The sequence below is a fragment of the Sinocyclocheilus grahami genome, unplaced genomic scaffold, assembly GCF_001515645.1.
Source record: "Sinocyclocheilus grahami isolate Dianchi unplaced genomic scaffold, SAMN03320097.WGS_v1.1 scaffold91.1, whole genome shotgun sequence".
Classification (NCBI taxonomy): Eukaryota; Metazoa; Chordata; class Actinopteri; order Cypriniformes; family Cyprinidae; genus Sinocyclocheilus; species Sinocyclocheilus grahami.
The window spans coordinates 3639523-3653514 of NW_015505270.1; the positions used below are offsets into that span (position 1 = coordinate 3639523).

The 13992-nt window shown below is 34.4% G+C and overlaps 1 protein-coding gene across 2 annotated transcripts in view; it reads left to right on the forward strand.

Moving 5' to 3' along the window:
• LOC107587254 (glucocorticoid receptor-like) overlaps positions 1 to 13384 on the forward strand; it is a 79477-nt gene extending 66093 nt beyond the window's left edge. For both annotated transcript variants that reach the window (XM_016274971.1, XM_016274972.1), the window contains 5 exons: positions 2923 to 3201; positions 6101 to 6245; positions 8024 to 8154; positions 10455 to 10612; positions 12967 to 13384. In XM_016274971.1, the coding sequence (XP_016130457.1) occupies positions 2923 to 3201; positions 6101 to 6245; positions 8024 to 8154; positions 10455 to 10612; positions 12967 to 13119 (866 nt within the window). In that variant the 3' untranslated portion in view covers positions 13120 to 13384. The remainder of the gene's footprint in view (positions 1 to 2922; positions 3202 to 6100; positions 6246 to 8023; positions 8155 to 10454; positions 10613 to 12966) is intronic.
• The last annotated feature ends 608 nt before the right edge of the window (positions 13385 to 13992 follow it).

Sequence of the window (13992 nt, forward strand, 5' to 3'; positions counted from 1 at the left end):
AGTTCCGCCTACTACAGGAAAACCCGGCAGTTCTTAAAAGCTGAAGAATTCCAAAGGAACTTTTGTTTTTTTTACAGCAAAATACAACAAAGTATATCGTTTACATGTAGCGCATCAATTCTGCATGTTATGCAAGACTCTCGCTCTTTGCTCGTGTGAGAGAAAGCGTCGGCGAGTCGTGCGCTTCACACTAGAGTTTACGTTACGCCAAATACACAAACACAGGTGCGCTGCGCATCCATTCAAATGAACTGAAAAATATCACAGATCGCTTGACGGAGAGTGAAACTCTGAAGCGCTCAGTCAGTGTGTTCTGTGAGTGAAAATATATCTGTGCTAATCAAATACTCAGCCTCCAACTTACACACTGGCGAGTAAAATCTGAGAATTTATTAGCCATTGGCTAATATTAGACATCATTTAGTCGCCCAGAGTGAAAATTTAGTCGCATATGCGAGTGATTTACTCGCAATATAGAGGGTTGACAGTCTATGAGCACGAAGCGCTTACAATGTGTTAAAAACTGCAAAGCACAAAGGGAAGCTAAATTAATGCGTAGTGTATTACATCTGTGCAACAGTTATTGAGCCTTTCTTTTAACCGTTTTAAATTTCAGTTACTGTGCACGTAAAAAACAATTTATAGTCTTTTCTACGCCGTGTTTTGTTCTCACAGACACCCGGTAGCAAGTAACAAAACAACATTAAACTCCGGCAAGAAGATAAAGTCCTTTTTGCCTTTAAAGTTGTCCAAATGAAGTTCTTAGCAATGCATATCACTAATCAAAAATTAGGTTTTGATATATTTACAGTAGGAAATTTACAAAATATCTTCATGGAACATGATCTTTACTTAATATCCTAATGATTTTTAGCATAAAAGAAAAATATATAATTTTGACCCATACAATGTTTTTTTGGCTATTGCTACAAATATACCCCAGCGACTTAACACTGCTTTTGTGCTGCAGGGTCACATATTTTATTACCATTTTCTAAACTTTAGAGAATAAACTGTGATTAATGTGTGAAATGTTGGAGGTGTCAGAATAAATTTTGGTTTGACTGTGTGTGTGTATGTATATATATATATATTTACATGTATACTGTAAGTATCCAAAGAGATCCAGAGAAATAAAAAAAAAACTCAAAGGTAATGCCGTTCTGTCCAACCAGATGGCCAAATACATTTATTTAGCTTTGTTTCCAGGTGTGGATCGAAATCAGGGATTGATATATATATTTTTGAGATTTTCCTGGATCTCTTTGGATTAAACATTGTTTATTTATTTATTTGTCCCGTGGATTGAACTCTTTTCACTGCTGATGATCGTTAATGATCATTAATGTCCTGAGCTTGGACTTTAGATAGTGATTTTGAAACTAGAACATTTAACTTGAATTTGAGAAACTAGCATTGAAACTCTGAACCTGATTTTAAACTTTGATATTCTGTATTTGATCTGTGCTCACTGTTGATTTAAAAAAATAATCAAATCTATTGTTGATTATTTACATTTAGTCTTTTTATCCCATTTTTGATTACATATTATCCAAAACAAGTTATTCAAACAAAATCAGAACAATATACTTCCCTTTTCGCTGATTTCTCAGTGGTCTGTGTAGTCACTTTAGTGTACTGATTTCCTGTAGATGTAACCTCCATTTTGCTCCAGTGAGTCGATCCTTATTTTCTGAAATCTGGCTCTAGATTTCTAATAGATAATGCTGTCCCCTTCCCCCACTCATTGTAGCTGTTGCGAGACATGCGTTACACGTACATGTATCTGTAAGCTTCATTTATATAGTGTCTGTGCTGAAATTCAAAAGATTCTCACAAGAAAGGACACTGGGATATTACTTTAAGAAATCAGTAGGTGTGGGAATATACCTTATACATGGTATATTCTTGATTCTTCATTTCATGACCTATAACTTAAATACATCTTCTCTTTGATGAACATGTTCTGAATTTAAATCATAAATAATGTTTTTGTTGTCCGATATGTACAGGTGGTGTAACTGTCATGAGAATAGTTGAGTAGTAGATGTTTTCTTTTTCTTCATTATTATTATTAATATTTGTCACGGGTGAGTCAGGGATCTGCATAAATACTTTTTGAGATCTGCTTCCACTCACTTACAACAAACTGTATCTTAGGTACATCCGACCACAATGTATGTGCCCCAGACGTTGCACATATTCATCATTTAACACATGCTCATAAAAATCATGCACTTTAATAACTCTCAACATGTTACCGACATACCTTCGAATCTTCTCTCTGCTGCTCTCTGTAATTATCAGTAATTTCATGCAGTCCTAGTCACTAAAAGTGGCACTGATGTACCTGTATATGCTACTTAATGAATAAATACAAAATAGCTAAATCAAACAGTGGCTCATCTACATCATCAGCAAACCTGGTCATATCACCCTTCCCTAAAACTGCTCAATGTTAAAGCATGAAGATAGTACAGCTTTCTATTAAAGCTGCTTTGAAGCAATGTGAATTGTGAAAATTGCTATACTAATATATTTGACTTTGCTTGTTGTGTACAGGAAATGCTACTTGAAAGTTTGAACTCTTGCAATTTTGCTTTTTTGCAGATGCAAGCATTTTTCAACAGCGGTTGAAACTAGCATTAATCTTACGACTTGGCACATATGCTTTAAACTAGATTTTCAAAAGATTTCCTTTCTATTCATCTTTGACATCCTAGTCACCGACTCGTTTACAAAACCTGTGCAGCAAAAGAAGCTATGAGAATTAATTAAGATTGTATCAAGAAACAAAAGATAAAGGTGATTTAGTCATGCAAGAATCAAGTAACTATTCACCGTTATGTCTTGATTTCAACATTCAGATTAAATTACTATTCATTGAATTCTAAATAATCACATTTCTCCCCTTTATTTTAGCTCGAAAAAACAAGAAACTGATGCGATTACAGGGTCATTCGTCCTCAAGTGAGCAGGCCCCAGCTCTGCCTGAAGAGCGCATGTGTTCACTGGTGCCCAAAGCCATGCCCCAGCTGGTGCCCACCATGCTGTCCCTGCTCAAAGCCATTGAGCCTGAGATCATTTACGCGGGTTATGACAGCACCATCCCGGACACCTCCACCCGCCTCATGACCACACTTAACCGTCTGGGAGGCCGTCAGGTCATCTCTGCAGTCAAGTGGGCCAAAGCCCTTCCTGGTGAGCCCTCAGTATTAGCTGATATACAGTTAATCATTACACAACCCTTTGTTTTATTTTAATCATTATTTTCCAATTCATCCCTGTAAAGCTGCTTTGAGACGATCTGTATGGTATAAAACGCTATATAAATAATGGTGACTTTTGTTGTTTGTTTTGATTTGATTTTTGTTTTTTGTGTTTTGATTTGATTTGATTTTTATTTTTGTTTTGTTTCGTTTTGTTTTCTCTTATTGTATTCCCTTTTTCTTCCGCTTGAAAAGGTACTTCATGTTGCCAGAATGTCATTGTGGAGATGTGCAGGCATCTTAAATGTGTACTTATAGGGTCAAATGTGCCAATCACTAGTTCGTCAGCAGAGAGAGACTGAAAAGTTGTAGAAGGAATCCGTTATGCTAGAGATCTAACGAGCATCTGCGGGCATCATGTCTGGCCAGGGGATTGAAAAAATCCCTCCATGACCATATGACCGTATGTATCGTTACCACGTTATAAAGTGTGTATTGTTAGAGATTTTGGTAACACTTTACAATAAGGTTCCATTAGTTAATGCATTGAACAAACAATGAACAGTACATTTATTACAGTATTTATTAATCTTTGTTAATGTTAGTTAATGAAACTACAGTCGTTCGCTTGTTAGTTCATGTTAGTTCACAGTGCAGTTACTAGGCTAATGTTAACAAGCACAACTTTTGATTTTAATAATGCATTAGTAAATGTTGAAATTAACATTAACTAAGATTAATAAATGCTGTAGAAGGTATTGTTCATTATTAGTTTATGTTAACTAAAGTAGTTAACTAATGAACCTTATTGTAAAGTGTTACCGAGATTTTGCTATATTGTTTATTTCCCGGTATGCAAATATATCTGCATAGCACAGTACTACTTAAAAGTTATATTTACCTAAGAGTGACAAAGAAACATGCATGAATGAGAAAATACAGAGTGTGACGTGCTTGATGTAAAATAGCAATATGCAGTGAATATTTCAATGTGGTGCTCACACTGGCTGACACATAGCCGAAGCGCTCGCACCAAGTGGCAACCTTCCGGTCTCTCTCTTGAAACCAACACGGAAGTGACTTAAACTGCAATTCATCGACTGGCCGCTAGAGACTGGCTCCAAAAGGGAGTCATTTCCATAGACCTCCCATGTTAAAATGCCCAACTTTACAGCAGAAAAAAAGTTGTTTTGGTCTATATTTCAATTTTTTTTTTTAAATTGTTAAGCTTTAAAGTTCTGCATAATTAAGGGCGTGGCCACTTGAGTGACAGGTGGGTTGCCGCTGCTCTCACTACCCTCGAGCTAGGTGGGTGTGGTTTCAGCAACCAGTCACCTCAGCTCCACCCCTCTATGTCCCACCTCTATGCCCGTTTTCGATTATCTGAGAGTGTAGCGCTCAAAATGCCCATCATGTGAAGTATTCATGTAAACACAGTCAGTTAAGTGTTAAATAAACGTTAACAGTTGGGTGAAAACCGGATGCGTTTCAGTAAATTGGATCTGTGCAGTCGGTCTTAAAGGGACAGCAGCCTAATTTACCTGCTGCTGTCTGTGTCATTGATGTTATTCAAACAACAAAAGACAGAGAAAATCACACACTGTATTTGTCTGAATCACTTTTGAATTCATATTTGATTCATGCAATGAACACATGCAGTGTTTTAGTTATACACTTGATTATTACATTTTTGTAGCATTTCTTACTACATGTTAAATAAACCCACTGTAGCGGAAAGACTTAAGTTTATTTAATAAGTTAATTTATTTTTGTTCTATTGTGTTTGCTGCTTTGGTCTTCTTAATTTCTTTCATCTATTTTATTTTTATTTATTTGAATAAAAATATCTATATCGAGATATATTATTATCGTGAAATAAAATTTATCATACCATGAAATAAGATTTTGGTCATATCGCCCACCCCTACTCCATAGATTTGAACAGAATTAATTGTCAGAGAAAAGGAAATGAGCTGGTTTGCTCACCTGCTTGTGACTGCACAGATCTGTAGTGGGATAGTTTTTCGAAACCATCATGTGTTTTGTTTTGTTCAAATGTAAGGGCTACTAGCTTTGGACACACACTGTGGACCTCACCAGCCAATGGCGTGAGAAAAGAAGCACGTGCTTTTCTAATCGCTGCAAGCTTTTTTTTCTCTTCTCTGCTCTGGTTGTGTGTCATAGGCCTACTGGGCAAAATACTTGTGGAAGAGGATTACGTAAGCACCACATGCTTGAGCAAACTCATTCCTGTGAGCTGTACGTCCTCTTTAAAGAGACAACATTGTACTGTAGCCAGCATTCTGACAACACAAGTAATTGCTTTCAGAGATTTGAAAACATGACAGGCATGTGAAAGTTAAATGTTAAAGTGTTTGCTCTGTTTCCTTATGTAAGGTATATATCTGGTCCTAATGACTAATTCATTTAATTGAAACTGACATTTTATGTAACAGTGGTTTCATGAACGATTTACACAAATTTGTTCTGGTCCAGTTTCGTGAGTAAAGCCCAGTGTCTCTGCAAGGTTTTGATGCCAGGACAGATGATTATGGTTATTCAACAAAAAATAAAATAAATAAATACATGAGCCAAAGGTTGGTTTTGATTTTAGTGACATCAAAATCATGTCGAAATCAAAACAGAGAGATGTCATTATGAAGTTGCATCAGAGAGTTCTGAAGCTACAGCAATCATATAATGTTATAATACTAAATCTCAAAATCAAACTGTAATTAAAACCATTTTACATTTTAAGGCAGGGCCCAAAACTATGGTTCTTCAAAAATTCTTAGTTCAGCGAAGATTATTCTTCATATTATGAACTATGTTGCTTTTGTAGGACTCTTGAGATGGTGTTTTTTAAGAGTTATTGTCTCTGTCACATTAAGGCTTCAGAAACCTGCACCTGGATGACCAGATGACGCTGTTGCAGTGCTCCTGGCTCTTCCTCATGTCCTTCGGCTTGGGCTGGAGATCCTACCAGCAGTGTAACGGAGACATGTTGTGTTTCGCTCCAGACCTCGTCATAAATGAGTGAGCCCACCTTTACTACCCACAACTAGAATGCTTTGGCTTTCAGTGATATATTATGTGGTTTTCAAGATCGTGTCTAGTCATAGTCAAATGTCACGTAAACTAAAGGCAGTCATATGGCATTCATTCAAAACCCAAAGTCTTCGTTTCAAAGAATGGAAAATGGTTGAATAGTGTGGGTATGTTGATGTATCGTCTTTTATTTTACATTGTTAATGTTAATTAACGTTATAAATGTTATATATGTTAATGATAACATTATAAAATGCTCATTTGTGACCCTGGACCACAAAACCAGTCATAAGGGTCAATTTTTCGAAATTGAGATTTATACATCATCTGAAACCGGAACAAATAAGCTGTTAGGATAGGCCAATATTTGGCCGAGATAAAACTATTTGAAAATCTGGAATCTGAGGGTGCACAAAAATCGAAATATTGAGAAAATCGTCTTTAAAGTTGTCCAAATGAGGTTCTTAGCAATGCATATTACTAATCAAAAATTAAGTTTTGATATATTTACAGTAGGACATTTACAAAATATCTTCATGGAACATGATCTTTACTTAATATCCTAATGATTTTTGGCATAAAAGAAAAATCGATTTTGACCCATACAATGTATTTTTGGCTATTGCTACAAATATACCCCAGCGACTTAAGACTGATTTTGTGCTCCAGGGTCACATCTGAATTGGCTGCAAATTTAATTCCTTAAAGCTTTTGGCTACACCTCTTAATGTCAAATATCTTCCCCCATTGATTATCAGAAGTATCAGTATAACATTTTTTTTTTAAATTTAAGGTGGAAAATCCCCAGACCTATAATATAAGTGAATGTATTATATACATTATATATAACATTTAATACAAAATTATATTTATAATAATTAATAATTATATATTATTATATTTCATTTAATGTAATATATTTCAGTTCAGTATTCAGTATTTATATTTATTAATTTTTTTATATAATATTTCAAGCAAGTGAATTTACAATTTGCATTACTAAAATAAGCTCCAACAACTTTTAAAATTGTGCATAATATTTAAAAATATATTGTACTACTGTATATTGTACAATCGATTAAATTATGCATTCATATTCTAAGTGTTACAAATGTAAATATCTTAAGAATACCAAACAATGGACAAAATGCATTTTTACTATTTCTGAAGGAAAAGGGGCAGCTTCTCTGCCGTCTTATGAATTGCAGAAGATGTTCCATGTTATTTGCCATTGCATGCAGTGTTATGTGAGAAATGACCACTTGTGGGTGTTGGTACATTTAATGCATAACTAGGAAATGTGTATATGCTCTATAATTTTTTTTTATGTATACAGTATGCTTACAGACTTTTGTCCGTTTGCTCATGACACATCACATACTCTTTTCTGTCAATATATCCTCCATCGTCAAGAAATACAATTAAACCTGACATTTGACATTGTGTTTTACACCGTTGCTTTAGAAAAAGCATCTGTCAAACAAACTGAAATTGAAAACACGAAATGGCAAAGTGGCTTTATAAAATTGCAAAAGGCTGTGATTTAATGAACTAAGTAGTTGCAATTCGTTGCTCATGCAATCAGCAAACAATTTTTCATTTCGTGGGCATGCTGCTTTATGTCCATGTCAACAATAATTTTGTCAGATGTTAAAGTTTCTAATATCAGCCATGATGTTTGGCCTTTGAAATTCTTGCAGAATGTGAATATTTCTGTGTGTGTGTGTGTGTGTGTGTGTGTGTGTGTGTGTGTGTGTGTGTTAAAGGGAGAGGATGAAACTACCCTACATGAATGACCAGTGTAGCCAGATGCTGAAGATCACCAATGAGCTGGTCAGGCTGCAGGTGTCCAATGACGAGTATCTCTGCATGAAAGTGCTCCTCCTCCTCAGCACAGGTATCAGCACTCATCAGAATTCAGAAGTGTGTTGCATACAGAAAGTGTACATGTACAGTGACCTCAAAAAGTATTCGTCAAGTGGTATTTATTTTAAAGAAGACGGCACAAATATTTCCCAAAAATAACTAATTTGTTCAAAATTCTAAATAATGGGCAACACTTTATTTTAAGGACCAATTCTCACTATTATCTAGCATGCATATTACTACCATACTGGCTACACATATTAATGCCTTATTCTGCATGAGCATATTTTAGATCCCTTATTCCTACACCACACCTAAACTTAACAACTACCCTACTGTTAATAATGAATATTAATAAGCAGCAAATTAGGAGTTTATTGAGGCAAAAGTTAGTTAATAACGAGAATTGGACCTTAAAATAAAGTGTGTCTAAATAATGTATTTGGACACTTTGTGGACATTAGGGGAACATGTTCATAGTGGGTTATGTTGCTTGGACATCTGAGTGAACTTGAGGGACACTTATGCATTCCTTTATTTTAATATGGGTCTTCAGTGTCCAAATACTTTTTGGAGCTGCTGATTTTAAATTATCCCAAAAGTATTGGCATATTTTGGGATACTCATTATGATGCTTGTTGATGATCCACCTTGGATAAACTCTATAGTGATTGAGTTTCAACAGGTTGACTAATCATTTTCTTTAAATCCCAGAATAATAACTAAATTATGAATTGAGATTAATAAATTATGAATTAAGATTTTGTAAAAAGTTTTTGAAAGAATTCTGGTATGCTTACAACAGCTGCATTTATTTGATCAAAAATAATGTAAAAACAGTAACATTGTGAAATATTATTGCAATTTAAAAGAGCTGTTTTTTATTTTAAAATGCAATGTATTCCTTTGATTCCTCCAGTCTTCAGTGTCACATGATCTTCAGAAATCAGTCTAATATGCTGATGTAGTGCTCAAGAAACATTTCTTACATGCTGAAAATTTGTTTTTCCGCTTCATATTTTTGTGAAAACCAAGATACACTATTATTCAAAAGTTTGGTTTAAGTAAGAAAATGAAATCAATACTTTTATTGAGCCAGGGGTGCATTAAAATTGATCAAAAGTGACACTAAAGACATTTATAATATTAAAAAATGTGATATTTACAGTATATCAAATAAATGCTGTTCACTGAACTTTCTATTCATCAAAGAATTCTGATTAAAAAAATTTATGATTTTCACAAATTTTAGGCAGCAAAAACTGTTTTTAGCATTGATAATAATGAGAGCTGTTATTAATAATTGAATAACTATAATAGCTCATAATAATTGAGCACCAATTGAGCATATTAGAATGGTTTTTGAAGGATCATGTGACACTGAAGACTTGAATAGTAACTTCAGCTTTAAATTGGATTTTAAATGTAAATAAATTGAAAACATGTCTTTTAAATTGTAATAACAATTCACAACATTATTCTGTTTTTAATAAAATGATTGCAGTCTTGGTAAACATAGGATACATCTTTCAAAAACATTCAAACTTTTGTCTGTGAGTGTATAAACCTGTTTTATTTGCCTTGAATCCAATGAAAGATGTGTTTTGTGTTGTTTTTGTGCATTTATTCTCACTTTTGGAACTGGGCTGCCTCGGCATACCAGAGCTCATGGATCAGAGAATGCTGCAAAACCAATGCAAAATGTGGAGAACATGCACACAAACACTCTCATAACCATCCACTGCGCTTTTTAAAAAAAACAGGCTTTTTGGTTTTCAGAGTTGATTCACATCCTCAAAGCAGATCTTCACGTCATGTTGGAATTACCGTGATTACAGAATGTCAGCTTGAATATCTACAGGTTTTCGCACTCATCGGTTACTTGTTTCTATGACGATGCTTACAGACGCAAAATATATCCATTTGCTCAGTCTTGTTAATGACAGCAAATTACTTAATTGACCTCCATGTGCTTTCGCAAAACATTTAAGACCGAAGAAAGCGCATCAGCGAGTAAAATGTCAAATAGAAATGTGTCCAGATGTTCTACACGACTGTTGAAGCCACTGCTTTTTGCATTTTGATGACAACAGTCAAGTCTGACCTTTCATGAAGCTTGAAGATTGACGTTTTTTTTTGTCAGTAACTTCTAATTAGAACAATTCTGACATCAGGTGATCTGTGAAAGCCTTTTTAATATTTGCATGTGGCCTTTGTTTCATTCCGACTCTTTAATGAGATACAGAATTAGTTTCTCCTTGGAATATTTTCTTGATTAAACGGCAATAATGTAAAGTAATCGTCTCATTCTGACCCCATCTGTTTCCACAGTACCAAAGGACGGCCTTAAAAGCCAAGCTGTGTTTGATGAAATCCGCATGTCGTACATCAAGGAGCTGGGCAAAGCCATTGTTAAACGCGAGGAGAACTCCAGCCAGAACTGGCAGAGGTTCTACCAGCTCACTAAGCTTTTGGACTCAATGCAGGAGGTAAGCTCTTACAATCAGCAAACACAAACAAGACACGCTACTGGTAGATGGTTTTATTGCATCTACAAGAGAGAATAACGTACGTACGTACATACTTTATGCAAGTACGTAAAATCGTGCATTGTGTTAAGGAAGAGTGCCCAGTCCTGTTCCTGGAGGTCTACCTTCCTGCAGAGTTCAGTTCCAACCATGATCTAACACATCTGCCTGTGATTATCAAGCGTTCCTGAAGATCTTAATTCGCTGGTTCAGATGTGTTTGATTAGGGTTGGAGCTCCAGGAACAGGATTTGACCGCGATAAGGAATACATTCAAGTGCATCGTCATTGCCGTAACAAACAATGCTGCGTAGTAACTCATTACATGTAATCTGGATTATGTAACCAGATTCCAAAAAATTAAGTACTTTTGATTATATTGCATTTTAAAGTATTTGTAATCGGATTACAGTTACTTTTTTATAGAGTACATGATTACATATTATTTACACAATGACAGTAAATTCTTCATAACGCCTTAATTCTTCTATTTTCTCTTAAATTTTCCTTTCTGAAAAAATTCTTCTGTTTATATACATTTGGAAAGTCTTCCAGTTGTATGGAACTGCATACACCAGCTACTAGTCAGGTGACTATTATTACACAGAAAATGGAAAGGCCACACATTTAGTTCAATTTGACATTTGATGATTTAATAAATTATTAGTTTTTCATTCCCTCACAAACCCCAGTTTGAGAAACCTCGGTGTAGTGTAATGTTTAATGCTCTTGTTTGTCGATTACAAAGAATTGAAGATATTTAGTTCGGTCAAAAGTAATCTAAAAGTAATCCAAAAGTACTCTGAATACTTGACCTAGTATGTGTAATCCGACAGATTATGTTACTAACCACATTTTCCGTTAAGTAATTTGTAATACGTAATGGACTACAATTTGTAAGTAATCTACCAATAGAATTACTCAAATATTTTTGACGTTCTTAAATTTAAATAAATAAAAAAAAAACACATAAATTTACATCGGATTCTCTTCAAACAGTTTCTCTGCCATAGTTGACCTTAAAGAGAAAACTGAAAACTTTGACTTCTTACAAATGTAATTGTTGTATTTGTTGGTCACATTTTCCGTTAAGTAATTTGTAATACGTAATGGACTACAATTTGTAAGTAATCTACCAATAGAATTACTCAAATATTTTTGACGTTCTTAAATTTAAATAAATTAAAAACAAAACACATAAATTTACATCGGATTCTCTTCAAACAGTTGCTCTGCCATAGTTGACCTTAAAGAGAAAACTGAAAACTTTGACTTCTTACAAATGTAATTGTTGTATTTGTTGGTTTTGAAAATCATTTATACCATGTTTAAAAAAAAAAATAAAAAATAAAAATCCTTATACCTTGAATACTGTTAAGTTTTTTTTGGCAGGTGACAGTATCTTCGATGAACAGTATAAAGCCAATATATATGATATCTATTTAAAGATATTAAATAACACAACCAAATTTATATACATTTATAAATAACGCAGTTCAATTTGTTTGTGGTATTGTTAAAAACATGAATAAAAAATTTAATATTTAATAGGCATTCTAAGACATGCTTAAAAGACATAAATGCATTTTTTGAATGCTGTCAGGACATTAAAAAAAACTAATAATTGTAGCGTTTTGCCTTTTTATTAGGCAGAACTGTTAAACAAAGACCGTAAACTAATGAAGATGAAGAATGTGTGCTGGGTTCTCAGCGCTGTCAAAATAAAAGTCCCGCTTTTTTATTAAGTTATTTAACGGCTAAAAAAAAATACTAAATGTGTCGACCAATGTCGATATTTAAAAATGGCAAATAATCTATTTAAAGATATTAAATAACACAACCAAATTTATATACATTTATAAATAACGCAGTTCAATTTGTTTGTGGTATTGTTAAAAACATGAATAAAAAATTAAATATTTAATAGGCATTCTAAGACATGCTTAAAAGACATAAATGCATTTTTTGAATGCTGTCAGGACATTTAAAAAAAACTAATAATTGTAGCGTTTTGCCTTTTTATTAGGCAGAACTGTTAAACAAAGACCGTAAACTAATGAAGATGAAGAATGTGTGCTGGGTTCTCAGCGCTGTCAAAATAAAAGTCCCGCTTTTTTATTAAGTTATTTAACGGCTAAAAAAAAATACTAAATGTGTCGACCAATGTCGATATTTAAAAATGGCAAATATTTGCCGATATATCGGCTATGGTAATATACGGTTCGATCACTACTTGTGAATGTACACGCATTAGGTTGCATTGTAGGCATCATGCAGTTTGTAAAAGCTCTATTGAAATGCTACTTTTGTCCACAGATGGTGGAGGGGCTTCTCAACTTCTGTTTCTACACATTTGTGAATAAATCTCTGAGCGTGGAGTTTCCTGAGATGCTGGCGGAGATCATCAGCCATCAGCTACCAAAATTTAAAGACGGGAGTGTCAAGCCTCTTCTGTTCCATCAGAAATGACAGCCTTAAGATCATAGAAATGCCTTAACCCCACCCTTTTCTTACCAGCGCTAGTCCAGCCTGCCCGTTTCCCCCCAAACATCCTGAATGAACTGAGGAATACAGTCGCTTTTGCTTGCTTCTCAGAGGAAAAAGGTGAAGTGCGCTCTTCAGAAATGTTCATGGAGCAGGAAACAGGACAAAGTCGTGTACTTGGAGCAGACGGAATATGACTTTGAGAAGTTAGGTTTTTAGTGATATGTTCTCCTTTTTTTTTTTTTTTTTTTCTTTTACTTTTTTTTTTTTTAGCAAAAAATCGATAAAAAAATTGCTACAAAAAAATCTGTTCTTTTGAACCTTATTTTTTTAAAAAAATACTAAAAAATAATTTGTCCGATTTCCATCCATTCTGGTCATATCCAGAGTAGCATATCCCAGCATTCCCCTCCTGTCGACTGCTGTGTGTTCGTGTCATTCGGTGAATGTTTGTGCTTGTTCGAAGTTGCACATCCGCCAACATCTCAGACTTCATTCTTTTTATCTTGAAAGCCATTTTTCATTTAAATGTGTTTGGAATGCTCTCTGCATATTCTAAATCTGGTAACCCATATGAGGCCCACAGGTTTTGACCCACTTTTCTTGTCTCGGTCTTTGATGCATCCCTGTGGTGCCAAGCCACAGACGTACTCTTTTTTTTATTTTTTTGGGTGTGGTAACATCAGAACAAAAGGAACATTTGTTGCATGTGTTTGCGCTTCAGGGTTTTTGCATAGGAAGGAATAATTCATCCAAAAATGAAAATTGTTTCCATCATGTTGTTCCAAACCTATATATGTACTGATTTTTCTGTCACTATGAACTATGTTGTATGGAAAAGTGCTGTGCGAAGATTCT